Here is a 27535-nt window from a genome sequence, read left to right on the forward strand (position 1 = left end):
TACAGAACAGATGATGATGTTCTCTGAGTACTTACCAAGTCATTGCACTTACACCTAAAGAACTGTGTACCATTAAAAATTAAATGTATGTTAAAATAGTCAATTTCCCTCAAAACTGAACAGGAAAGCTTTTGCAAGCCTTCCATGCCCTGCTTCATTCCATACATCCATGACTGGTTAGCACGGCGTGTGGCAGTAAGCTTTGGACTGTTCACCATTCCAGATCCTGGAAGGTTTGACAACTGGGATAAAGTCCAGCGGATTTCCCACTGCCATTGGCAGGAACAGGTGTGTGGGGGGGAATGAGAACATGCAAGACACCCAAAAAGGCAGAAACATGCTTGACAATGTGATTTCAGACAAAGATTCTATTTTAAAGTTTGACTTGTATTCTGAAGAATAATTTAGCTCAAATTTAAATAGCTGGATTTGAAAAGAAATGGCAAGAGTTGCCACTGCAAAAAAATCTATTCTGGAATATACTGAACTATGAATAACTCCACAGAAAATTCATAAAATGCACAGCTCATTTCAATGCCTAATTGCAACTGAAAGACTCAAAACTAATCAACAGAATTATGAGAAACACAACTCATGGTTTAAAGCTCTGGTTTCATTTGCACCAACATAATGCAACTGGTTTCAGGGGAGGTGGTACTTATTTACATGGAAATTGGAAATGTTAACAATGAGGAGAGGCCTTCAAAGCAGGAAAACTCTCATTTCTCTGAAAAAAAAAAAACCACAAAACCAACCAACCAACCAAAACCAAAAACAATAAAAAAAACCTCCCAGCCCTTCAAAATCTGATTTTAGACTGGCAAAGTTTATTTCCCTATTATACCGCAGGTGTTAACAGAAACAGTAGAAAATAAGACTAGATGCTGCACTGCAAACTGCATTCTGGCCAGAGAATGAGGCATTTTAATCCATGTGTGCATAAAAAAATCACGGACTGTCCATAGTACCATTGGGTTCAATAAAACCAGGTTTCAAATTTCACCAACTTTCACCTTGATCACCTTGATGTTCTTGATGGGGTGGCAAAGAAAAAAGTTCTTCCTTCCAAATCAGGCAATGCTGAAATGCACACAGTACCATGAGCCTTTAGGGACTGCAATTTATGCTTTTTAACCTAAATATTTCAGCACACATGTTTTGACAGTTTAACCACAGAGAAATGAGTGACATGCTGCTACAACACACTGGTGTGGTTAAACCTACTTGTGCTGGAGAAAGCAACGTGACTTTATGTTGTTAAGATCCAGGGCAGTTTTTTTCAGTTCAAAGCCAAGACTCACTTTTTAGTTTTATTAACCTTAAACAAGGCAAGCCATCTTTAGTTTCAAACCAAGTTTCACAAGTCTCAGCTAAATGCAGATCCTGGCTGAAGATTCAGAGATACCAGAGTAAAAGAGCAGATAATAAAACACGTTTTTCATCTCTTAATAAGGTACACACGGAACAAATCTAAACATAACCTTCCTGAAAGGTACACAGCATAAAACAGCCTTGAAGAGAATCCTGGTAGAAAATTGCATTCTATTTCAGGCTCGCCCAAATAAATCAGAGGAATTTGTCCAGCACTCCTCACTTTGAACTCAGAGAAAGCTCTGACTCACTCCTTTGTAATACTTTCTAGTACAAGGAGGTTCACAGGGTCAACTTTTATCCCTAATCTTGTGGAACATTCCTCAGTACCTCCAGCTCCGCAGCTTTATGCACGCCAAAATACAGACTGCAGAACTCTGGCAGAGACATTTAACCATGCAGAAACTGAATTACAGGCTAAAGAACTCCAGCGGTGCTCCCACCTTACATCAGTTACACCTATACCTCTTCACAAACTGCACTCAGAAAAAAACAAGACCAAGTGTTCCAAAGCTTGAAACTTTAAGTGTGTGATTTTTCTTTATCAAAAAGAGTTTTATGATCTTTGCATCTGACAGTGAAGTAAAAATGTTTCATTAGTTTAGTATGAAATGTATATTTGAGCCTGATAAAATCCTTACTGCTAAATCAGTCTTCTTGAGTTTCTTCAACTTTGTTCTATAAAGAAGAAAGAATTACAGTGAAGGAATTTTATTATCCTTTTATATTGGAAATGTAAATTTTTTTTACCCACAAGATTTAAAACCAGCTTTCAGAAGATAAAGCAGTACCATGAATTGAATCTTGAGATGCAGAAATACCGTTTTCAATTGCCAATTTTACAGCAATAAAAAACTTGATAATAAAATATTCATATATTGAACTAGACATGAATTATGAAATTGTTATTAAAAACCTTAAAAGCATTCTAAGCCCCTCTGGACTACACATAGGTAGGACTGACTAGGAGGTACAGTAAAGAAAACCCAGTTTTTGTGAATTATGTTCAGTCTGGGATGAACCTGGAGATACAAAAAAAAAAAGAATAGTACTTAACACATGCTTTCAACACCCATCTGTAAATATTAAACCAAGTAGAGACCACAGAAATCAAAGATTTTTGTAGTACAGGGGAATATTAAAAATTATATGAGGTCAGTGTGTTTCTGCTAAGAACCAGAGGCAAATGTAACAGACTGTGCATGAAAAGCAAGTACAACTCTGTTGACTAGAAACACAGATAATTAAAGTGAGAAACACAGCAAAACAGACAGGGTATGGAAAGTGAGACAGACATGGTCATAGCAACTCACAATTCAAGTATCCGTGTGCATTTTCTACAACGAAAATCATGATGAGGGAATGCCCGTTTCTACAGCCTCAGTAAAATCAGATTTGGACACATTTGGATACTTCTGAGGAGACAGCATCGTGCCTTCCTTCGGAGGCTCCAGAAATAAAATATCCTCCAGTAAGATTTTGCTGTAGAAGCATTTCACTGAAATGTCAATTTTCTAAGTCATGCAGCTTGTCAGACCCTTGTCACTAGACACTGTGACCTTGTAAAATGAATTTAAAGCATAGCATCACATACCTTGCCAAATTTCCACGTATACATCAGGCAGGACAGGTTCTGCATTGCTTCTTGAAAGCCCACAAAACAAAAGGATGATGGAAGGAACGCTCTCAGAATTCCATGTGAACACAGCACCACCTTGTCTACTCGCCTTAAATCCTCTCCAAAAGGTAAAATATATTCAGTAATATCTGTTGGTCCTCTGATCTCAGGTATTGACCATTTTAAAACATATTAGCAATACATAGGAACAGCTGTTGCTCTTCCAGAACAAGGTCTTGCTATATCCATACTGCAAGTTTAGAGTGATTTGCTCCCTTCTGAAAGTGTCCATTTTAAGTGATATGAGAGATGATTTTGGACCTTCATATCCTCGTTCCATAGAATACATAAACCCAAGTAGGAGGCATGATTCACCTAGGAACAGTCCTAGAAACAGCCACACTTTATTTTTCTTAGTCTGAAATCAGCCATGTTTTTAGATAATTGTCACAAACACAACAGAATTTTCTCCTACAAAACCACACCATGTACCCGTAAATGTGAAAGAAGCCCCAGTTCACAGCAAGAGTTCAGAAAATACTGCACCTCAGCTTTCTCTGAGCATTTGCAAATATACAGACCAGATTTATTCTCTACAGCACACAAGAGGAGCGAGGCACAAACGTTTCCAGCACTTGACTGTACAACAGGGATCTGGTACAGCAGCTCCAAGCTGTTGATTCCAAGCTGTATTAGTGTAAGACTCCCTGTGCTTTCAGGTGAGGGTAAAACTCAATTAGAAATGGTTCCACAAACACATATTGCAAAATTAAACAGTTCTTTTAATAACTAAGAGGGTGATTTTCCCCACAGTCAGTACCTGAGTTGGAAGATTTGAACTAAGCAATATATTATAGCAATTGGTCTTTCCCATCATGCTGGACAACCATTAAAGGAAACAAATCATTAATGGAGTGAAAAAGATCTGCCTCACTGAAAGGACAAAAAAAACCACAAAGAGTATTTTTTCGTGGAACAGCAGCCCAGTAATAACTCCTCATTTATTAAGGTCAAAGAACTAGCAACCCAAATGGAGGATGGCAGCTTTTCATCATCCCCTGTAACATTTATTCTTCTACAGAGTTGGCTCCAGAAAATCATTTTCCATCCAGGAAATGTAAGCATTATCCAGTTTCATGTGGTAGACCCAGGATTCTTATCCAATTCCTACCCACCCCTGTTCCAGAAGTTGTAAAGAATGGGAAGAAGTTCAACAAGCAGCTGTGCATATCTGAAACTACTTCAGTTATCCAAGCAGAACTGTCAGTGCAGACACAACAGAATGCCAAGTTAAGAGGTCTACATTAAGTAAAGGTCTATAAATTCAAATGCTTAACTCAATTTGCTCCTTGAAGTTTCTTTGTTTAGTCACCTGGGGTGTTCAATGTGCATCTGTTTTCTCAGAGAATGGCCACAGGGTATGTGGTTTCTACTTTTGTAATTTTAAAGCCACATTCTTTTAAGCAAGCAGATTAAGCAGGTTTGTGTCTGAATGGCCACCACACTTTGGGTACTGCTGTGGTATCTGTGTAAGCCTGTCATGAACTTCAATGTGTTTGACAATCTGACTTGGCACCAGCACCACACCCAGGGCTGTACCCACACATGTACCACCTCCCCTCAGCATCATCCCCTTTCCTCCTCCTCCTCCTCCTCTCCCTGCCAGCAGCTGGGAAAGACAGTTGCTGAGGATCTGGGATCAGTGGGAAGCTGGGTTCACCAAGGAATGGTGACTGAGCCCTTGTTTCAGAAGGTAAATATTCAAATGCTATCACCCATCAGCACAGGAAAGTCAGCTTACACTGAATTCCCAACACAACCCCGTTGTTTTTCTTCTGAACAAAACAATGCTGTCTGTGCAACTGTGATGCCTCAGTGACAGCTTCAACACCAAGAGAGAAGGCAAAGCCATGTTTCTTCCCACTGCACTTCAGGAATACTTCAATAACCAGTAAGATTCAGATCAGCTTTAATCAAAGCATGAGGAGCTGTGTATTTAAGCAAGAATAACTTGTATTCAAATAATCATTACTGATGTCAAATTAAAGTTTTGAGTCATTACCCTTTAAATGTCAGTGAGCAGAGCATGTCATTCACATCCATGGTCTAGATGAGCACACAGCCTCAGACATGACAGAATCAGTGTTCACTCATCAACATAAAGTCCTGTTTCTTTTCCAAGTAAAATATCCAGTAAACACTTCAGCATTTTCTTTGATTTGAAATTACAGTAAAGGAGGAGGGGGGATGTTTTTTAGGTGATACTGAAAAGCACAACAATTTTTAAATTTTTTTTCAAACCATCAACTAGATTCACAAAAGTTGCTGAAAAGAAACACAACAAAGATCTTCCCAGCAGCTACTGCCTTGCAGTTGCCTTTTTATGAGCAGAAACTTCATTACATAGTGAAATCCTTAAACCAGTGTTGGACAGGCACCACACACGATCAGAACAAATGAATTCTCACTCATTTTCAAAAGAACAGCTTCCTTTTGCTATTACAGCAGCAATCCAGACCCCAGACTGCACCTATATATGAAGATTCACGCTGGAACAAGGCAGTTCTTCACAAACCCCATCAATTTTTTGGAAGGATACTGAACAAAAGATTGCCTGTATCTTGCAAAGTAAGAACAGTGCAACAAAATCTTTTATTGCTGACCAGGAAACAGTTTCATGTGAGTAAAACAAACACTTGTGCCCTTGTTCAAAAACAGTCAGATAATTAAGAAGTATCAGACACTAATCATGTCCATACAGTTTAAGTCTGCTTCCTTGTGTACAAACACAAGAAAAACAAATCACTATTTTTTTCTGCAAAACTAAGCCTTATATTCACCGTGAGACTTTTTTGAGTGAAATGAAGGCAATGGTTCTGGTACAGTGAATAGCTTCTCATGAAGTTATCTTAGCAAGGAAGAAGGTTCTGCAGGAAGAGTATGCCTGGACACCGTTAAAAAATATACACAAGGAGGCAGGACTGATGAGAAGCTACATGTAACCTTAGATTCACAGCCTTACTACTGCAACTCTGCAAAATACAAAACGATTTTATAGGAAAAGTTTTAAATAAAACAGCTTTTACATGATTGCAAGTGCATAGTTTACAAGTTCAGCCTTGTCTGCCTGTTGTCAGTTTTACAGCAAAGAGGGACAATGCTTTGACAGATGACAATACAGGATAAGCCCTTTATCATGTTTCACTTTTATTGAACACCTTCTGCAAACGCAGATTACAACCCTGGGTTAGGTTGCACGCATCAACTTAAGCCATAAGAAATCAATACTTTTTGAAATCCAAATCCTAGTGGTGAGGGTTAGGTAGTGGTTGATTTCTGCAGTTAGAGAAATTACAACAGTGTTAAGTGTCACTCATAAAAGCAGTATGGTGCAAGAGGCTCTTTGGTGCCAAAAAATCGTCAGTGATGCATTTATGAATGCTACTGAGTAGAAAGCAATCTAATTTACAACTCTTCCTCGCAGTGCTATAGAAACATTAAAGGACTCTGGAGACTCCCCTACCTTGAACATCTGCGAAGAAATATCACCATTACAGAAAAGCTGTATAAAAATCAATGACAAAAGACTGAAATCAGAAGGTATATCCTATCTTTCATCCTGAAATACAGGTCAGGTACGGCCCAGCTCTACAGCAGGCATATTAAATAATCAGATTTAAAGTGATCTACACATTGAGACCTGAAAGATCACTGCCTTAATCTCACACCCAGTTATATGGGCATTTAAGTGGCAATGTACTTGCATCATCTAAATCTTCAGTAAGAACATACTGCTTATATACCAGCATGCATCCAGAGCACAGTCTATGTCAAACACCTACAGTTATGTAGAAACCCCAGATTTCAAGTGAAGTCTAAGAAACCCTAAAGTAACTCGCAATTTATACCTCTACTGACTCGTGATTTTTTTCAAACAGCTGAGTGTAACAAAAACACACTTACTGGTGAGGTTTTTTTCCAAACTACAATGTATAGGCCGATCCTCGCGTAGATATTCACATATGTACAAAATTTATAGAAAAACAAGAGTCCTGTAGACAAGCTCCCTATCTTGAGTGGAGAAACACTGGGTACAGCAGAAAGGAGAACCAGAGATAAAGGGCTGATTCTGTCCCCATGAGCACTCGTGGTTCCACACTCCCTTCAGTCATTATTGCAGGCATGAGGTGCCCAGAGCCACAGGGACCTCTGGGCACAGCTGAGCCGACTGAGTGAGCTGCTCTGCCAATATATCTCACCTTCCACCCGATCTAAAGGTCAAGGAACTACTTCACATGTCAACAGGAGAGGAGGAGAAGCCCCCTCGTGTGATTTGCTACAGCAATCAGGGTAGTTGTTTGCACAGCCTGGCTGGGTTTGACATCACTGCAAGTCTCCGTTTCAAAACAGACTATTCTAACTCACAACACCTGCATGGTAAGAAACAGAAAAGGCAAAATGTACAGCTCCTCAGAAACTATCATCTCTAAATGAATCAAACTTCCTGTTTCTTTTAAAATGCAACTTTGCTTCACTGAACTATCACTGCAAATCCTACTCATCCTGTTCCAAGGGTGCTGCCTCGGCGTGTTCCAGAACACAGCTGAGACATTTGCACCCTCTAGCTGTCATGGGGAGGACACAGTACTTATATCTAACTTACATTCATTTTCAACTTCAAATTTATTGAGGCAGTTTGTATCAATGTATCCATAAAATAATTCAGAAATAACCCAAGTATACCATTTAAACATCTTCATGATTTATCCATTTACACACTCAGTACACAAACAACCCAGCCTCTGTACAGGTTCATCACATGCAAACCACCCAGAAAGACAAAAACTTTAATTAAAAATAAGTCACAACTCAGTGTACTGTTTCAACTGCATCTCCGTTTACCAAATGGCACATTGAATATTCTCTAAAATAAGATGTTTTTAACAATCTTGTTAAAAAATTCTTGGGCAAAATATTTCTAGACTTAAAAAACATCAAGATTTTTCAAAACACTCAAGATACTATACAACTTATAATAACCTTGAAAGAGGTTTACAAGGTTGTTAACCAAGGTATTTACATACCAAATAATGTAAAGCAAAAAATTTGTATTTCTAATGACAAAAAGGTGATGCATTAAAGATTTATGAAATTAAAATTAAGGCTCTTTGTTATAGTTCTTTATGTAACTTTACATATTAGCCAACTTTGGAAATGTCAGTCTTGCACATTCTTGTCAATCTACTGCATTTAAAGCAGTAGAGTATATTAAGTATTACTTTGAATAATTACATTGCTACTTCTATGTTTGAGCATGCTTTTGAAACACTGTAATTATGAAATATTTACAATGTGTAGCCTTCAAACTTTATGTAAAAGCCCAAGTATGACTGTCTGATTTCAATACAAACAACATACTTGTAAAAACGTTTTTACTTCTCAAAATTAAAAGTAAATTACTACAGTTTTAACAAGCAAACCAGCTCTGAAAAGTTTTAACGTGTGCCTGAACGTGGACAGTAAAAGTTATGCGAAATTTCTCAGACAGTACTGTTTTTCATTTCAGACTGAACTATTTGTTGTATCAGACTGTTCTCTTTAAGCACGTAGAAAAATTAAATATTTTTTTAAAAAAATTATTCCAAGACCTACATACCCTTTGAGCTATGCCCATAGGTTTCTTGAAAACTCAATACTGTCTCCTAGCTTGTAGTGATTGGTCCACAGTTTATTTCAGGATGTGTGTTCAGCTAAAAGCAACTTGCTGTTTTCCAACCTCATTTCTCTTTTAAAAGCACAATGATATAAAACACTGACGACAAAACAAAAAAAAAATAATGGAATGGTAACCTAAGGATCAAATTTGTTAGCCATTTCTCCTACTATATCAAAATTTGTAGTCAGAATTGTCTTTATTGACTTTATTTTTTAATTTTTGTACACAAAGAAAAACATGTTCATATCCATCATGAACAAAAACTTAAAAAGGCAGAACTAGAAGACATTTGTGTCCTTCACCAAAGCAAAGCTGTGCTAAAGGTTCCAAACATTTCCATTTTTTAAAATAAATATTTTCTTTTTTCATTGTCTACATTCCAGTCTTCAGAATGTCACTGGAAACTGCAGCCTATCATGAAATACACACTTTAAAACAGAGTCCCAGCTCACTGTGTTTGGTAACTTGCCATACCATATCCAGCTTGGTTAGGTATTACAGGAGCACCTTGTCCCTGGGCAGGCTGAGCACCAAATCCACCCATCCAGGCAGCAGATGGAGATTGGCTTAAAAAGAAACGGGATAGTTAAAAAAAGGGGAAAAATTATTTACTAGACAACATACTAAAAAAAAAAAAAAAAGAACTTAAAAACGTATTTCCCACACAATCTTTGTACCAAACCAGAACAATTTCTTCTTCTCTTCAATGAGTAATTCAGGTTAAGCATTACAACATGTGATTCTTGAAAATATCATGAACTTTTCAAGAATAAAGGAAAAAAAAAAGCCCCACAAACCTTGGGCACTGACTGCATAGGGCACAAACCTCCAAAGGCATGTCCACACACAAGTGGCTGAAAGTGAACATCAGTGATCCAGAAATGCAAAAAATACCCAGTGCCTCACTGGCATGAATACAGTGATAGCTTTATCAGGTATTAAGATGTTTAACTGGCAGCAGATAATGAAGATAACTTGAGTAAAACGAGTTATTTCAAAATACCCAGGGTCCCTGGCTCACACTCTCCAGTACTCACCAGTTCAAGTCAGAATCCACCATGTGTTTAGGTATCAGACAAGACCACCACACGAGGTGGTGTTTGTGCCTTCCCCACCCCCATGGATGTGTCACCAGGTAGAAGCCAGAGGGACTCACCCGGGTGTGTGTCCAATCACCAAACACAAGCTTTAAGCACACAGGAGCCCACCCAAGGTTTGACACCTTGTGCAGTCCTTGACCTAAGCGAGCCTGAAACTCAGATGCTGCATTCTTGGAATAGTCTACAAAACTAAATAAAATTACTTACTCTACTCCAAAACCCTGTTGATTCCATGCTTGGCCATACATCCCATAGGATGGTACTTGCCACCCGTTAGCCATATACTGCCCGTACTGCTGGGGATTCCCATAGACTTGGCTCCACTGCCCCCACTGGCTGTAATCCACCTGGGGAGAGAACAGTCCATCACACTTCAGCTTCAACACATGGCTTAGGTTGCATTTGTGCTGCTGAAGGCAGTTTTGGCTCTATCAATCACAGGGCTAAAACAGGCAATAATGAGATCAGAAGAATAAGACACCACTGATTTAATTAGATCCTTGTACTGAACAATGCGTTTGGGTGTGCTTGAAATACCAAAGACTATTTGGTTGGACAGTCCCCTGGTCTGTAGTTAGAGAAACAGCAAGAATCAGAATTACCTCCAAGTTTCTCCCTATCTTGAATCATATCCAGAAGACAGTAACAGATATTCCATCAAAATCACTAGCCCAATTTGATGAACAACTGGAACATAACTGAGACAGAACATGGACTTTCATAAGAACTCCATAAAATGTACCCATTACAACTGGGAAGGCATTACAAGTATACATGCAATCGCTTCTGTAATGCAAAGAGAAGGTTAAACTGCAGTTACCTGTTGGAAGTTTTTAGTCATATCAGGGGATTCTTTACCCCAATAACACTTAACAACATGTCCTTCAATTGTGGTTCCATTAACTGAAACAATAGCATGTGCTGCACTTTCATGGGTTGAAAATCTAAAGAATGTAAAAACAAAATAATGTTATGCTTTACAGGACTTCCACCTTACTGTTAAAATACACTGACTCCATACATACAGTAAATCCAGGGAAAAACATCTGCTTTCACAAACATTCATCTTCTCAGGTAAAAAGATGGGTGGTCACTTTTAAAAGTTCCAAATTATTCTATGAACATACGGTGACAGCTTTTAATGCATCAGGAGAAATTCAATCAAGTGAAATTACAGAAAGATGAAACATTACTGCATGCACAGACCCACAGATCTGACTTTTCTTTGTCCATACCTGACAAATGAGTAACCTTTTTCTGGAAACACCCTTATTTCCATAATCTGTCCAAATGGGGAAAAAGTCTGTCTCATAAGTTGATCTACAACATAAAAAGTTTTCAAATTAGTAACTGTCTTGGTGTCCAAGAAGCTTCAATAATAAAAAAAGCAATAAAACAGTTCATACCTGTTAGCCCAGAGGCAATTCCTCCACAGTACACAGTACAATTTTTTGGACTTGACTGATTTACTACATCTTCAAATCTCAATTGTTTTGTGTTATCTATAAAGAGAAAAGGCTGGTTTTCAGCAGTGGGACAACAATAACCCAAGAGTCCCAGATACTCACCTTGTACGCCAGTATGAATTTCACATTTAAGAAAAACATTCAATATTTTATGACAGACCTGTATTGCCACCACTCTACCAAAAAATCTATTCTTTAAGATCTGGAAGGCAAGCTAGATATGTAATTGAAGTGACATGAGTTTGGCTCATGTTTTATTCCCCCACTGAGCAGTGACATGCAAGCAAACACAACACAGCATGACATGAGAGCCTTACTTTCTTGTGTACTTTTGGGGGCGGGTGGTTTCCGCGTTGCCCAGTTAGTTCTGATCTGGCGGCCTCCCAGCCACTGGCCTCCCATGTGTACAATAGCATTTTCTGCATCCTGGGGACACCAAAACAAAGGTTACAACACTTCCAAGCAAGAAGTTACTTCTAAGAAAGGCTTGGTTGTCTGTTAATTCTGTTGACAAAATCAGTAACAGTACTAAGAAGTGTAGGGAACTCAGAACAATCCCAGCAAGCAGCCAAAAATTAACTGACATGAAGGTAACTGGTTACAGAGAAGGCCCTCAGAAGTCATCTGATAAAAGCTTCCTCCCACCCATTTTCTAAACACAGGTTAGAATCCAACTGCAATCACACACATACTACCTGTACATATGCCACATATATATATACATATACACATATCTATACCATATATATGTATACTGTACAAGCACCTCTATTAGAATATTCAAAAGCTGCCCAAAAAAGTGCACAAGTCATACAGATGCCAGAAGCAACTACTGAAATAAAAAAACTATCATTGAAAAAAAAAATAATAAAAAATTTGCCAATTGATCAAACTAAAAATAAAGAAGTATATTTAACAGTAACAGACGAAGTCAAAATACTTCAATAGTCAAAATCCCTCACTAGAAAATATTTTAGATATAACCTAAGTAAAATGTACACCATGCAGTAGGTGTTTGCAAAAGACCTTGTATAGGATCTAAACGTGGGGGTTTTTTTTCAGAATCTTACTGTGCACTCAACATAACGGATCAAGTTTAGGTAGAAAAATTCTAAGTTCTGGGAGGGCTAAATGGTAGTTACAAAGCAGCTGTAATGCTGAGATACAAACGACTGAGTGTTTAAGTTTGCTTTTATTTATTATTTGCACACATCCTCCTGTCTGTTCTCTGCAGACATGCAGTAGATGTCTGAATAGACTGCTTTGTAAGTTCTCTAAATATTAAAGTTCTCTAAAAGTTGCAAGAACACACACAAGAGTTCACGGCCCACGTGGCTTAAATTCTTATCTTGAACATGACTTAGAAAACTATCTACGTTCACACTGGAAGCAGAAACATTGAGTAAGCAAGGGATAAGTTTGCTAACACCTGCAAGAAGCAATTTTTTCCCCAGCTGCTTTGAAAGAAGAGAGGTAGAGCAAATAGTCCATGTTTGGAATGCTTTTCCAAGGGCACAAAGTTACATCAAAAATCCGCCAAGCACAAGGGCCAAAGGAAACAAGGACCAGTTAAAGGTGAGCTCTCAGCATCGTCCTGCCTCACACTGAAGGCTTCTCTTCTCAACACTCTTCTCAAACTCACTCAGGACCTTGATATTTTTAAGTTTTAATTACAGAGTGTTCATTTTGAAAAATATACAGAAGTGAAATTATGGAAGATGGCCAATAATAATAATAAAAACAGAAAAAACCCTAAAAGACAAAACCAAATCACCAGACAATAAAAACCCCCTATTTATTCAAGCACCCTTCTCTCCCAAAACATAGTGAATAAGTTACAAGCTGAGTAGGAAAGGAAACTACCTCTAATGAATCTTGCTGCTAGTTTTGAGGATCACAGCTGTGACAAAAATGGAACAGAGCCCAGGTCACAACTGATCCAGTTTAACATAGGAGTTTAATTTGCTCTTAACTGTGGAATGCATTAAGACCTCAGGCTGGAGTACCCGAAGTCTGGGAACATACCCAATTCCCCAAATGTAGCAGAATGACAATAAATTCTCAAAAACAGGCCTTAAACTACAAGCTCAGGATGATTGTACCATAACCCTCCAGGTACAGCTGCTGTGTGAAAGAAGAGCAACCAGGACATAAAATTTAGAAGTACTTATTAGTGCTACATTTAGAATTCATGCAGCAATTCTGTAGAATAAACACAAATTTTAAATTGGAGTCTTCATGGCTCAGTCTGAAAAGTATCCACTGACTTTCATTCCATGACTGTTGCAACATCTCCCCTCCAGTCACAGAAGCTGAACACAACTGTAAGGTAAGGGAAGAGGGTACAAGGAAATAAAAGAGCTATTCCTTATCTACTGCAGCTGTAACAGGGTCAACAAAAGATCAGTGGAAAAATACACTAAATCAAGGCATCCAATTGCAGTATCTTATGGCATCTGCACATCTGAAGGAAAGAAATTCCAACTTTTTCTTCTGATTACAACAGCTTCTGTTACAGAAGAGCCAAAGAGATTCCTGGCAGGTAAGACTTATGACCACACAAAGAGGCTTTATATGCTAAAATGCTGAACTGTGTGTGCTTTCCTAGACATAATATTTAAGGAAAATGATTAAGTTTTCCCATGTCGTCCTAGTTGTACGTACAGCTCCTGTACATGTACATTGATTTCCCTTGGTGAAGTTAATAAACAGCAAATACATAAACGAGCAAACTAAACCAGGAAAGTAGGAAATCTCCATTGTGATTACTCACCAGTTTGTTATAAAAAGATACAAAACCATAGCCTTTTGACTTTCCAGTTGCCATATCTTTAACTACCCGTGCATCCCTGTGAAAAGAAGCACAGCTATATGAGGGCAATATTAATAACCTGCAAAATAAAAACTAAAAGGAACCACACACACTGTATTGTGAGCATAATTTTTTCTTATAAATTCAGTTAGCCCTAAAACTACAGTCATTCCTGAACTCTCCCCTATTGCTTCTTTACCTGTTAGAAAAAAGCAGTAGGACAAAAAAAATAACATGTAATAAACATGCAACCTATGCACATAACCTATGCTGGCTATAACTAGAATGTTCAAATTTGAAGTATAAGAGAAACAAAGTTTCCTTTTCTAATAATCTATTGGCTAGGGTCCTCTAAGGTTTACTGTTCTATAAATTACTGTAACAATTCTATCTAATTTACCATGCATTTTCTAAATAGTTAAATGTCTTCTGCCTAGTGATACAAAATATATGAAATATTAAAAAAATCGAAAAAGAGGAAAAAATAGGAATTAAAAGGCATACATGGCCTGTTAACAGATTTCTTTATTTTTCTTGGTCAATTCTCTACCATCATTTTGGAGTTTGGGTAGCTGTAAATTTTGAAAAATTGACATTTTCAGAAATTTAAGAAAGGAGAATAAAACTAACAACAATGCTAAGCACACCAGTACGAAAACAACAAATTTACACAGAAATTTTAGTGAGTAAGTTAAAATGATTGGAAATATAGAACTGCACTGAATATAGAATGTTAAAATGTAAATACTAAAATATGTATATATAAATAATGTATAATAAGAATAAATAGAAATGAGAAAAAATCTACAACTGAGTTCCAGTGTGCACAGTTCCTTGCAGTTAGCCTTCAAGATCCTGTCCATTCTTATGAGCAATTCTGCAAAATAACCAGAATGCTATTACTTTTAATTGTGACTTGGACTTTAGAAAAACTGCAGGTCTCAGGTATAAATATAGATCGAGAAACAGAAACCTGAATTATTCTCTTTAAATTGATTTTTAAAACAGTACTACTTACCACATTAAGAGACAAAAAGCAAAGTAAACAAAACAGCAGAGGTAAGAAATAAGATTTATGATTCATTTAAAAATACGCGTACAGAACAAGAGAAAAATAAGAATTTTGTTCTTAGAAATATATTCCTGTAAAGTAGTACAAAAGCCTTCATGTGCAACCCTTAAAGATTTTTATAAAGATAACGTGATAGAAGATTAACACTTTTTTGTTTTTGCAGAACTCTTAAGCACATATATATTTTAGCACTCACAAGGATTCTTGTAATGTTCAGTATGTTCAATTAGGACACCAGGTGATTCAGCATCACCTGAATTGTCTATGAGAAGTTTAAAGAAACATTTTCTTAACTGGCAGAAATGTGCACATATTGTAAAGCCACCATTCTTTAAGATATTATAATCTTAATTCATCCCATTATTATCCAAAAAAAGGAGATTTCATTCTCATAAGTACCACCTTTTTTCAAGACATTCACAAGTTATTAACTGGTTGCTTCACAGAATTATATTCCAATTGCCCAATTTTCCATACTGCCTAAGAAATGCAGTACGAACCCACAAGAAACACACAAGGATACCACAGATACCAGTTTTTAAGTCACTGCTCTGTACATCAAATTCTCAACACCAAAAAGTCACACTTAGGAACAGTAATTAAATTTTAATAAAAAGTTGAAGGACATCAGCATATAAATTAGGTTAAAAGCACATTGCTTGCAGCAAATCAGAGCACAATTACATTACTGTATTTACAACCATGAGAGATACTGAGATACAACCCCTCTTTACTACCCACCCACCCACCCACCACAGCAAAATTAACATCAGAAAAATTATCTCATTAGATAAGAAATAACATTTCATCTTAGAAACAAATTCTATCATATTTTCTGACTGCTATTGGAAATGTTTATGATGATACTTACGATATTTTACCGAAAGGAGCAAATGCTGACTTGATGTCTTCTGTTGTTATTTCTGGACTTAAATCCCCAACGAACACATGGAAGTGATCTGAAAATAAATAATTTACTAATCAAATATTTAACTGCTATCTAAAGCTGCAGTTCCTGAGAAGGTGATGTTCTGCACACGGGACTGGGAACCAGGAACGCTCAGGACTCCATTTGATGAGCAGCAGCAATTTAATCTGTCCACTCCTGTTTCCCCAGTTGTAGAGCACAAACAGAAGAATTAGTTTGCAAAATTCTATTAAACACAAGATGGGAAGGAGAGAAGTTATGTTTCAATGCATTTATGACAAATCATTACCAGGCTGTGAAGTATTTGTGTAGAAGTGATACTGTGGCATTACATTACTTACTGGATGTATCTTTTTTCTGGCTACTTGGTGTTGTTGCCCAGTTTACTTTGACCTCCTGAAAACAAGTATAAGATTTAGTATGAATTCACAAAATTATTGCATCAATAAGTTCATTCAAGGGTGGGTTACAACTGTCAATGTTTACAAACCATCATTCAATATAAACCACCATCATAACTAGAACATCACAAACGATACGTTTCTTAAACAAGACACACTTTTTTTAAAGTCAGTATTTTAAAAATATTATTCTAACAGTACTAAAACTTGGTAAGCATCTTCAACAGCTTTATTAATACTTTCACACAAATCTATATTGTTTAAATCTAAGATTACAACGTAAGCAACTTACCTTTCCCAAAATTTTTCTCCCATTCATAGCAGCTAATGCAGCAGCTGCATCTCTGTGTTCATAAAATTCCACAAAGCAATAAGGGTCATTGCTTGTATGCTGCAAAACAGAAAATCCAACAGAAGAGTTGACCCTTCTGCTATCGGGTTGCTGAGAAGAAAATCCAGGAAAATATATTACTCATAGCTAGAAACTTTCAGAATGATTTGCATCAGATTTATGAAATTGCCTTTGACATTACACTTAAATGCAAGAATTATTAAGGAGGACTTTTTCTTAAAGGTCTAGCAATTTCTGAAGATAGTTTACTTTGAATGAGGACTGAAGTTTACTGAACTAAAAATAATTCAACTGCCAGAAAAGTGATCTGCAGACTGGATGGAAGGGGGGATAGAAAGGGAGAGAAGAACAAAAATGATCAACTGCCTCATGTGTACACTCAAAGCTTGAAAAGTTTGTTCCCCAGATACATTTTCACCAATTTTCTCTTATCCTATTTAAGAAGTCTTTCCTTTTATTTGACTGAAAATCACTAGCAGACAGCAACCTAGAAGTTGCATATTCTCAGTCTCAAGTGAAAAATGCCACACCCAACAACTGGAAAATAATCTTTAAAAAAAAACCCCAAACTCAGAACAGTTTGACTGAGGGAAAAAGATACTAATCAGGCTGTTAACCCTGTTAAACCTCAGGTACAAGCTGTTTTTGCAGGACAGACTATCAAATCACCTTTAAAATACCAACTGACAGAGATCACCAAAGGCATTAATGTACCAGAGTATAAAGTGCAAAGACCAGAAGAGTTTTCTGAAAAGTTGATCAAGTGGAAAGGGTGACTAAAAAGCCAACATTAACACTGGATTTGATCTACCCCAAAGATGTAACAAATACAAAAACTCAAACCAAAACATCTCCGTTAACTGCTCTGCAGCTATAGAAACCAAAAGTTGATAAACACTAATGTTAAACTAAACAAATTATTTCTCACGGGGATAGGGAAGGGTCTAGCACTTAGAGAAACTGCTTTGGCATCAGTGTTCATGTATATCAAGCTGCCCCACTGCCAGGCTGAACACAGCTCTAAGAGGAGGCCTTTTCCAGTATTCCTGTGTATCTTCTGACAACTCTAACACACTCACACCGACGAAGAAATGCTAATCCTTCCCCCTAAAACTGGACTGTACACCTTCAAACATCTACATCTGAACAAGGGAAGCTATTGAGAGGCAACAGTTGAACAGATCACAAGCCCTTTATACACCTAAAATGATCAAGCAGTCTGAAGTCAACCCTCTAAACACTGTCAGTACCTGATGCACAATGAACAGCTGGGAGCAAATGCACCTGACATCATAAAAAAAGAGTTTCAGTCACAAAGTGTTCTACAAGCAAACTCACTTCAGATGCCCCAAAACAGAAGGCCTTAATTCATCCCTCTTCCCCCAGCACTCTGGCAAACCCATTTAAGGCCTCCTTAGCAAATTTAATGCTGCTTATGCTTCAACTGAAGTGCAACTTTACTTTTAGCTTGTAGGAAGGTCCTTAGCACTGAGAACTTGTCTGCAGACAAGTTTGGTGTTCAAACTACCTGCAAATGCTGTCCCACCACCCCCTGAGTATTATATACCAGTATTATATACCCCCAGAACAAACACTTGGAATCTCTAAACACTTGACTTGCTCATGGCACATTTCTGCTAATGAAAAAGAATGAGTTGATACAGCTGCTAAAAACTGAAAAAAAAAAAAAAAATCACAAAATTCTTAGAACATTCAGGTACAAACTTGGCTGATGGTGGTAATAACACTGGACAGGTAAGAACCACTTGAACATGACTCAGTTCCCAGGAAAGGTTTCCCACCCACTGGCTGGAAGGATGAGCAGCACGCACAGGTACTTTGAGAGCTGCAGGCCAGTCCCAGTGCAGAATCCAACTGCACTTGCTGAGTGGTTGGGGGCAGGGGCTCAGCTCAGCCCAGTGCAGTCACCTCTGTGTCACTGAATACAGCTGGAGCAGTTTTTGTTTATCTACTTACTTCATAAAGATGTCCCACTTATGTATATCTTAAAACCACAAAGCCTCAATCAGAGTAAAGTGAATGTTAGAATTTCTCCTCTGGTTCTCAAGAAACCAAACTGATCTAACAGCTCTCAATCAGCCCGAGGTTGGAGCAGCAGCACCTTATTTCTGGAGAGCATGACAATCAAAACTCTTTCTTTTCACAGAGAAAAACAACTGTGCTCTGCCAGCCTTCTGTTACCTTTCTGCAGCAAACTTACAGTAAATGTGGCACAACTCAGTGTCACATGGGAAATTATTAGTCCAGACAAAGATGAGAGTGAACAAAGAAGCACTAAGTGGTTAATAAGGAGCTAAAACCCAACTAACAAAAAGCTGTGTGTCACAGTGAAAGGAAAACAAGTCCACAGAGGAGTTTCTAGCAGCATTCCTAAAGAAGTCTGGGCACAAGACTTGCCTTTTAATATTTTCATTAATAATGTTAACAAAAAACTGATGTGACTGTCCTCAGGAAATCTGTAACTACCAGTTAGTATAAAGCATAAGAAGCAGTAAAAGTGGGAAGAGAGCACAGAAACCAGGGGTGAAGGACCAAAGATTGAGCCTAGCAGAGGTTCTGATTAGTCCCTGTCTGCTCCAAGTTTATCAGCTGTAAATGCAGAAGGAAGAAAAAATATCAGGGAGCCAGAAGTTTTCTAGGATGTGTCAACAAGCTCACAGAAATGGTCACCAACCCATTGCAAACACCAGAGCATTTGCAATGGAGAGGAGAAAGTATTAATACTTACCAGCACTTTGTACAAAAGAACTTATCTAGAATTCTATGGAAATTTTGTCACTTTGTTTCAAGGAAAAATTAATTTAAGAACAGACAGGTGCAGACAAGAGCTATTTTTAATGGCACAGAAGAGGCTCAGGAAGAGCCAAACTTATTTTGAAGGATTTTTTACTTTTCATCCATAGCAAAGGATCAAATAAAATGAGAAATGTACAAAATAACCACGAATAACACTTGGTACAATAAGGTTTCTGATCATCAGAACAATGTGGTTCTGAAAAGAGGTGGTAACAATCTTTCAGATGAAGTGGAATCTCATCACCAGCTGATGAAAGGTATGTCAGGGCTACAGGCAAAAGCACAGGACTGCACACAACAGGTCTCTCCTGCAAAGTCATCCCCAAAGCCCAGCACAACCAACCTAAAGAAACCCATCACCAGTAAGGTCAAAAGAAGCCCTCAACTCCCTCCATTTATTTTGGACAACCCAGGATAAAGTTACATTGCATTTGCTACCCCCCTAGATGTGGAAGGCCTTACCTCTGTTATCATTTTACAGCTTTTGCATGGTCCAATCTGGCTGAATAACTGAAGTATGAGAACTTCAGTCACATCTCTGGAGAGGTTTCCTACATAGCTACACAAGGAAACAAAACAAACAAACAAACAAAAAAGAAAAAAAAGCAAGATTTTAAACCAGAAATTTTCACCTTTTCAAATGTAATTACAATTTTAAAATCTTAAATGACTGTGAAAAAAATCTCCCTTTAAACATTGCAGACATCTTAAACACAGTATTTACAAATTATTTCCTATAGTTTTAACACAACATTCATATAGTTTCTAAATTATAAAGTTGGCCACACAACTGAGATCCTGAAGCTTGATTCAGACAGAATACTGGACATCAGTATCTAGTGCCAATCATTTCCTTGGCAAAGAAATGTCACAAGCATGAAGAACATTGCTCAAGAAAGTTGGGCAGAACAAGCAACCAAATGGGCAAAGGTATTTTAAGTTTCACTTCCCACTGAACATCTAATCCAGAGCACTTCTGAATTTGGGGATGAACCCACATCCAACTCCCAGGAGCTCAGGAGCAGCTATTGGACAAACTGTGCTGCCTTGCAAGCAACCAACTCAACTTCTCTGTTTTCCTGAGCATTTGGAAAACCAGCCCACTCACCAACACACACGGCAATTTATGCAGCATTATGCCATAGGAATGCTCTGTACAGCATCTATCTGAACAGCTCCCACCTCTGTTACACTCCCCAAAATTCTGACAGGGTTATTTCAATATCACGCAGATTTCTGTGGGTTTTTTTTTATTTGTAAATCTTGAGAAATAATTCCAAGTTTAAATATTGATCAAGTTCAGATAAGACTCCTAGATTTCCCAGGTCAAAGATGACTGAGAAAGTCATGAATGCAAAACTAAATTCTTTTTTAAAATGTGACTAATTTGTAATCCAATTGTAACCAGAGTGATCAGTTAAGAGAAAGGCTTGTCACACTAACAGATGTCAAAAGTCATCAGCAGAGGGGCATTCCTCATCCTCACAAATAAGCCTGTCAAAGCAGAAAGTATTCAAATGCAACCAATAAAGTGAGCAGAACTTTTTGTGATTTAGCTGTTGAAAGAATACACACTTTACTCCTTTTGCTCTGATTTGTTATAGAATGCCATAATACAGTAAACTAAAGTCAGTCTGAGCTGTTAAGACACTTCAGTAAACATAAATGTGAGCCAGCATTTCTTAGTCTGTGCACAGACCGATTTCTTTTGAGTCAGGTAAAGAGCTGGGCACTGAAATCGCTGTAACAGGCACCCTTTAACATTTTGGAAAAGCAGTTCCTATGTGTGACAACTGGACTTTCATCTGCCTTTGGCAGAATTAGAAAGGACACTGTTTGTTTTCATCTGAGCACCACACAACGTTATCTACAGATGTGTGTTTATGTCGCTCTTTAAACACTATGAAACAGTTCTGCAGTTTCTCAGTCAGGACTTCAACGCTACACAAGATCCAGAGTGAGTTTCTTACATAAATCACATCACCTGAATATAGGAACAGCCAGTAAACCTTTCACGTACTCAATACTTTCTTACTAAATACATAGGAGTTAACAGAAGTCATTAATACAAGTGTGTATCATTAGGAAGCATTTCAGCACAGAAGTTAAAAACTGCAAAATTCTGTAAGACTCTTACAGGACAAACTGTCCATCTCACTGACTTTTCAGTTCTCTATTCTGAAACTTAGCAGTTAAACATTTATCCCTGCCTTCCTTCTGAAATATTAACTCAATTTTTGTTAATCATTCACCAAGATTGAATTGTAAATCACTAAAACTTTAAGTGAAAATATTAACCTTTGCAGATGCTACTAAAATCACATGGAAAATATAATTGCCAGTGGGAATTCCCATATAAAGGGTCAGCAGTGCTGTGAACTTATTACTAGTGCTTGTTTCCTTTTCACCCTGTAGAACAGTATTAATTAATACCAGGCTTTCACAGCACACTGAAACAAGCACCTGGACACTGGCACTGACATGGAATTAAATACAGTGAAGTCCTATTAACATTATTTCTACTGCAAAATGAGATGCAGTAAGTAAAATTAATACTACCAAAAACCTAAATATCATCCTCTTCTGTATAATATTAATACGTACTTTGGAAACACAAGAAGTCTGAAAAGCAATCTGAAGAAGTCTTCTTGGTCTGACCAAAAAAAAAAAAATCCAAAATAAAAAGGCCAGGGAAAGTCATTCCTCAGAAATCTATTCAATTAAGGGCAGACAAATTACACTGACTGCTGGAAGAGATTACCAGCTGGTTTTCCAATACCACTACATCTTCAGCAAGGTAGCTGTGAGTGAGACTGTTGCATCACAAACCTTAGCGATGAAACAGGCTGCCTCTTCATAAAAATCAGCACTGTAAATCTGGACCACCTGCCTGCTGCATCCAGATGGGATGGGAGATCCTACCAGTCCATTAATTCTCCAAATGCAATGATAAATACTGCCTTGGTGTTTAATATCACCACAGTCAGAGGCATTCCTACCTTTCACAAGCTGCTAACACTCCAAAACTTGAGTAATACACATGCTGAGAACAGTGCACACTAAAGGTTCATGTCACAAGGACAACATCCAGAGAGACCCAAATCCCTCAAAATGCACGTTAAACATGGGAATACAAACATCTACAAATTTGAAACAGTACACTAAAAAGTAAGACTTGATGATTACTTTCACGTCTTTAAGTAGGCTGCAGTAACATCACCTCTTTCAGTACAGTCAGAGATGACTTAAAAAAAACAACAACATTCAAGCAAACACCTTCAGTGTAAATGTTTGAATATCACAGAACTGTTGAAAAATGTATATTCAACACATTAGGAACAGACAGCTTACCTTTCTGGAAACACAACACCTGGCTGAGCTGATGCTATCACCCGCCCTCCCCAGCCAGCCTGCTGCTGCACCAGCTTTCCCTTTCCTAACTTCATTCTACTTTAGGAAATCAGAATTATCAGAACCACACCCCAAGAAAACATAAGACTCTCAACATGCTATTATATGTTATTTCAGTATTTTTGGACTGATACAGTCTAGAGCTTAAAAAAAAATTATAAAACCCAACAAAAAAACACTTAGTATACTTTTATAGGCTGTTGTCATGGTTAACGTGGCAGGGCAGCAAAAGTTGTGGTTTTCTGCATACAGGCAATAGTGTTTGCTCCCTTCTGCAAGTCTGAAGCATCTTAAATACCAATTAAGAAGCAGATACACAAAGAAAACCCAACCCATAGACAGATATCCTGATACAAATTTCAATATATTACACTAGAATAACAAACCACTTGCAATTCAGAGACCTTGTAGAACTATCAAAAGAATACAAGAAGCACATTATCAGTAAGCAATGAGTTTTAGAATTAAACTCTTTCTTTCTACTTGAGTGCAAAAATCCTCTTTGTGAAGGTAAAGAGGTTTGTACTGTATTCTAGACGGGGAGGGAAGGAAGGAATATTTACAGCCACTACTTTTAGGTCCACTAAAGTCCCCAACATACTTTTTGGAAACATAGTAAATGTGATTTCACTGTCACACAGACAACATGCAAGAAATGGCAGTTCCCATATTTAAAAGAAGAAATCGTGATAAGCAATAAGGTAAGTGATGAAGAGCCCAGAGAAGTTCTAGCAGCATCTCTGCCTAGTGCTAGGGAGCTACTGCAAATAAAATAATGCCATAGAAAATCCACTCTGGAGCCTGCACTGGCAGCCAACATTCCTCTGCAGGAGAGCTGAACTGAGAGAAGGGTGAGAGAAGTGAATCCCAGCAAAGTCTTACTTCTGCACCCCATCCACATTCCAGGACACTTGGAATACTCCATGGCAAGGCTGATGAGATAGATAACAACTTGTATGTATTCAGTGACTGCTTGTGAAGTCACAGAATACCTACAAACCACACAAAACATTCCTAAAACCATTAACAAGAAGAACATTCAAATTTGGAACTTTTCTTCTGGTTATCAGTGGGAGCTGATAACAGCAGCAGCACATCAGGTTTCCAATAGTTTAGTTTCCACTTGAAAGTAGAAGCAGGACTTGGAGAGAGCCTGTGAGATCTGATAGCACTCAGAAAATAGAGCTTTCAAGTGTTCTATTAAAAAAAAATAGAAATCAGAAGCCCACAGCTCATCTTAGGACCAGCTAAAAAATTACATGTGACAGATCCTACAAAAAGGCCCTCCTTTCTGGAAAGCTTTTTGGAAGAAAATATGGAAGGTTATTCTTCACATTTCTATAAAGGCCTAAGAGTTATGAAATGTGAGAAATAAAAATGCAAATGGTGTCTATTTTCTATATTAAGCCTGAGAAAATATTCTGAATTCCTAGAGGTTCATGACAGGCCTCTCATGATTGCAAACAACGTAACAGTCCTGTAACTATTGCAAAGGGAAACGATCTTTATTTCTGAGATATTCAACATGGGCATAAATGTGAGGTGGTTGGGTAGGTTTTTCTTTCTATAATTAAAAACCATTGCTTGCAACTGTTAAAAATAGAAAATTCCTTCCCAACTTACAAGGTTAGTTTTTCACTCCTGAAGGAATAAATGAAAATCCAAAGACATTCATAATGTATTGCTTTAACTATCAATCAAGTGCTTTTGCACATGGTCAAATGGCTACTGAAAGAATTTGTTCCTCACTTCTCCCCTCCCTAAAATTAAAAAAACAAAGAAAACTTAGAAGTTCAATTTACAATATTTTCAGTGAGTTCTATTTATGAGATCACAACTGCTCTACATGCAAAGCATTACCCAGGATACTAATCTTTAAAACACAACTTGCAATTCTAAACTTAAAGATATTTCAGATGAAAGTAGGGACAAGAGGGTGATGTAAGAAATGCCACAGCAAAATCTTTGTCTTCCATGCAAGAAGCTTTCAGATAATTACAGGAAAGCAACCCCATGTGACTGTGGTTACTACAGAACTACCAGGAAATTAATGTATATGCTGTTTATTAGTTTGACAAATTAAACAGTCACATGTGCAATAAAACATTTTGGGCAGCTGTAGAGCTGCTACTTTTAGACATCTCAGTACAAATGTGTTTTTTCCTTGTTAGTGACAAGTGGGCTAAGTCATCCCTCCTTGATGGATGTGTTAGTGAGCAGAACCCACTCCCAACGTGCCACCAAAACTTGTTAGCAGTAAAAGAACACTCTAAAACTTAGTGGCGATATAGCACTTATTAAAATAAAAAAAAAAAAAGAGGCAATCATGAAGAAAGGAACCTTGAAAATAAAACTGAGTAAAAACACTGTGTGACTTTGCTCTTTTCCCTCCTCCCCTTCTGCAGCAATACTCAAACCTATGCCCACTATCAGGGCCAAGCAAACTCGGACCACCTGGGTAATCAACACAAAAAGCATCTCAGATTTGCTTATATAAACTGTGCATCTCAGGGAGCGAGGTCTAAGTACTTTACACTACACCACGAACAAGTTAAAACAACTTCTGCAGACACAGAAAGGAGAAAACACACAAACAGCCCGGAGAAGCCTTAAATGCCAAGTCATCATTTTGGTAGCGAAAACGATGAGACCTTTCACTCTGTCTCAGTAGCTTCTTTCAAGTGGCCTTCAATCCAGACTATCTTTGATAGCTTCTCTGAAGGCTACTGTGCCAAAAACTAAATAGACAAAGATTTCATTTGCGCTGTCCCGAGCTGTGTTTGTCATCCGGGCAGCCCGGGCATGAGACCGCCTTTCTTACAGGGACAGCGGGGCTCACAGAGCCCGGGACACCCTCCGGCAACCCGGACCGAGAACCCACGAACCGGTTAAAATGATCCACAGCGCGATCACGGGGACCTCCAGCGCCCGGACACACGTACGAGCCGACGGGACAAAGAAAATTCATCAAAACCACACCTGCGGGGTTGAAACGAACTCAACGCTACCCCCTCCAAAAAAAAAAAAAAACCAAACTCGAATTTATATTTTTAAACAGAAAGCAGATGACAGCCGCCGAAGGGAGTGAAACTGCCCAGAGAGAGGCGGCCAGCACAGTTACTCCTTTCCCCAGGGCCCGATACCTTGTTACTGAACCGCACCGTGACACGCTGGAGGGAAAAGCGATCCCTCCCGGCTTCCCGGCGCTCCCCATCCCACCCTGCGCCGGGAGAGCACAAAGAACTTCCCCAGCGCCGGGACCGGGGCGGCCCGGCACCCCCGGGGGCGGCCTGGGACCCCCGGGGCCCCTCCAACACCCGGGGACGGCCCCCCCGGGCCTCCGGAGATGGGCCCGGAGAATTCCCGGGCCCGGCTCCGGTTTTCCCGGTGTTTTCCCTGGATCGCTGCAGCGCGATCCCCCCGCGGGCCCCGCGCTCCAGCCCGGACCCCGCTCCCGGCCCTCCCAACACGCTCCGCCGCGCTCAGCCCCCTCCGCTCCCCCAGGGCACAGCGGGACCCCCCGGGGGCGCATCCCCTCCCTCAGCCCGCCCGCCCCGCCGCCCGCTCCCCACTCACAGGGTCCTGGGCTGCCCGTCGTCTTCCATGATGGTGGGCGAGCGCCGCTCTCCGCAGCCGCGCCCCTGGGGCAGCGCCGGAGGGGCCGGGCCGCGCGGGGAGGCGAAGGGAAGGCGAGGAGGGTGCGGGCGGCCGCGGCTCGCCCCGCTCGGCGTGGCCCCCGCGCCAGGTCCCGCGGCCGCGGATCCCGAGCGGGAGAGGCAGAAGCGGCACCACAAAATGGCGGCCGCCACCAGACGCTCAGGAAGCCGCGCTCCGCGCACGCGCCGCCCGCGCGCGCTCCCGGACCCGCTTCTGCTCGGCGGCGCCGCGGGGCGCGATGGGGCTCGTAGGCACGGCCGGGCGCGGCGCGGCGGGGGCCCGGTGGGCGATGGGAGTTGTAGTTCTACCCACAGGGCACGGAGCGGGGGGCAGAGGGAGGAAAACTACTACTCCCGGCATGCCCCGCGGCGGCGGCGAGGCGGGGGCGCGCCCTGGCGGCCGCGATTGGCCGCGGGCAGCCCGGGAACTTTCGCTTCGCTCCGGCCGCCGTCCCGATCCGTGATCCTAGTCCCGAGCCCAGCACTGAGCCCGATCCCTGATCCTGGTCCCGAGCCCAGCACTGAGCCCGATCCCTGATCCTGGTCCCGAGCCCAGCACTGAGCCCGATCCCTGATCCTGGTCCCGAGCCCAGCACTGAGCCCGATCCATGATCCTGGTCCCGAGCCCAGCACTGAGCCCGATCCATGATCCTGGTCCCGAGCCCAGCACTGAGCCCGATCCCTGATCCTGAGCCCAGCACTGATACTGATTCCCTTCCCAGCCCTGATCCCAGTCCAGCCCTGATCCCGAGCCCAGCCATGATCCTGATCCCAGTCCTGACCCCCAGCCCAGCCCTGATCCCGAGCCCAGCACA

The 27535-nt window shown here is 39.7% G+C and overlaps 1 protein-coding gene across 4 annotated transcripts; it reads right to left on the reverse strand.

Annotated features, from left to right (window-relative positions):
- Positions 1-4941: 4941 nt before the first annotated feature.
- TIAL1 (TIA1 cytotoxic granule associated RNA binding protein like 1) lies at positions 4942-26856 on the reverse strand. Of its 4 annotated transcripts, none has more exons than XM_027746460.2 (12): positions 26641-26856; positions 20116-20212; positions 16777-16926; positions 16425-16479; positions 16027-16114; positions 14045-14120; positions 11589-11697; positions 11212-11307; positions 11041-11125; positions 10626-10749; positions 10013-10152; positions 4942-9271 (listed from the first exon to the last, which is right to left on the reverse strand). In XM_027746460.2, the coding sequence occupies exons 1-12, from the start codon at positions 26667-26669 to the stop codon at positions 9154-9156; spliced, it is 1167 nt and encodes a 388-aa protein (XP_027602261.1). In that variant the 5' UTR covers positions 26670-26856; the 3' UTR covers positions 4942-9153. The 4 variants fall into 4 exon arrangements, with proteins under 4 accessions (XP_027602261.1, XP_027602262.1, XP_027602263.1 ...); XM_027746461.2 differs by having other exon boundaries at positions 16777-16875; positions 26641-26854; XM_027746462.2 differs by lacking the exon at positions 26641-26856 and adding an exon at positions 14588-14960 and having other exon boundaries at positions 16777-16875; positions 20116-20183.
- Positions 26857-27535: the final 679 nt, after the last annotated feature.

The sequence above is a fragment of the Pipra filicauda genome, unplaced genomic scaffold, assembly GCF_003945595.2.
Source record: "Pipra filicauda isolate LSUMZ 115617 unplaced genomic scaffold, ASM394559v2 scaffold53_size3534045_pilon, whole genome shotgun sequence".
NCBI lineage: Eukaryota > Metazoa > Chordata > Aves > Passeriformes > Pipridae > Pipra > Pipra filicauda.

Bases quoted from the DNA above. Each gene is read 5' to 3' on its own strand.
- TIAL1 (XM_027746460.2), bottom strand. From the start codon at position 26,669: ATGGAAGACGACGGGCAGCCCAGGACCCT. The intron at 11,698-14,044 runs GTGAGTAATCAC...TGGTGTCCCCAG, and splicing joins TATCTTTTTATAACAAACTG to GATGCAGAAAATGCTATTGT. The intron at 11,308-11,588 runs GTAAGGCTCTCA...TTCTCTTTATAG, and splicing joins CCCCAAAAGTACACAAGAAA to ATAACACAAAACAATTGAGA.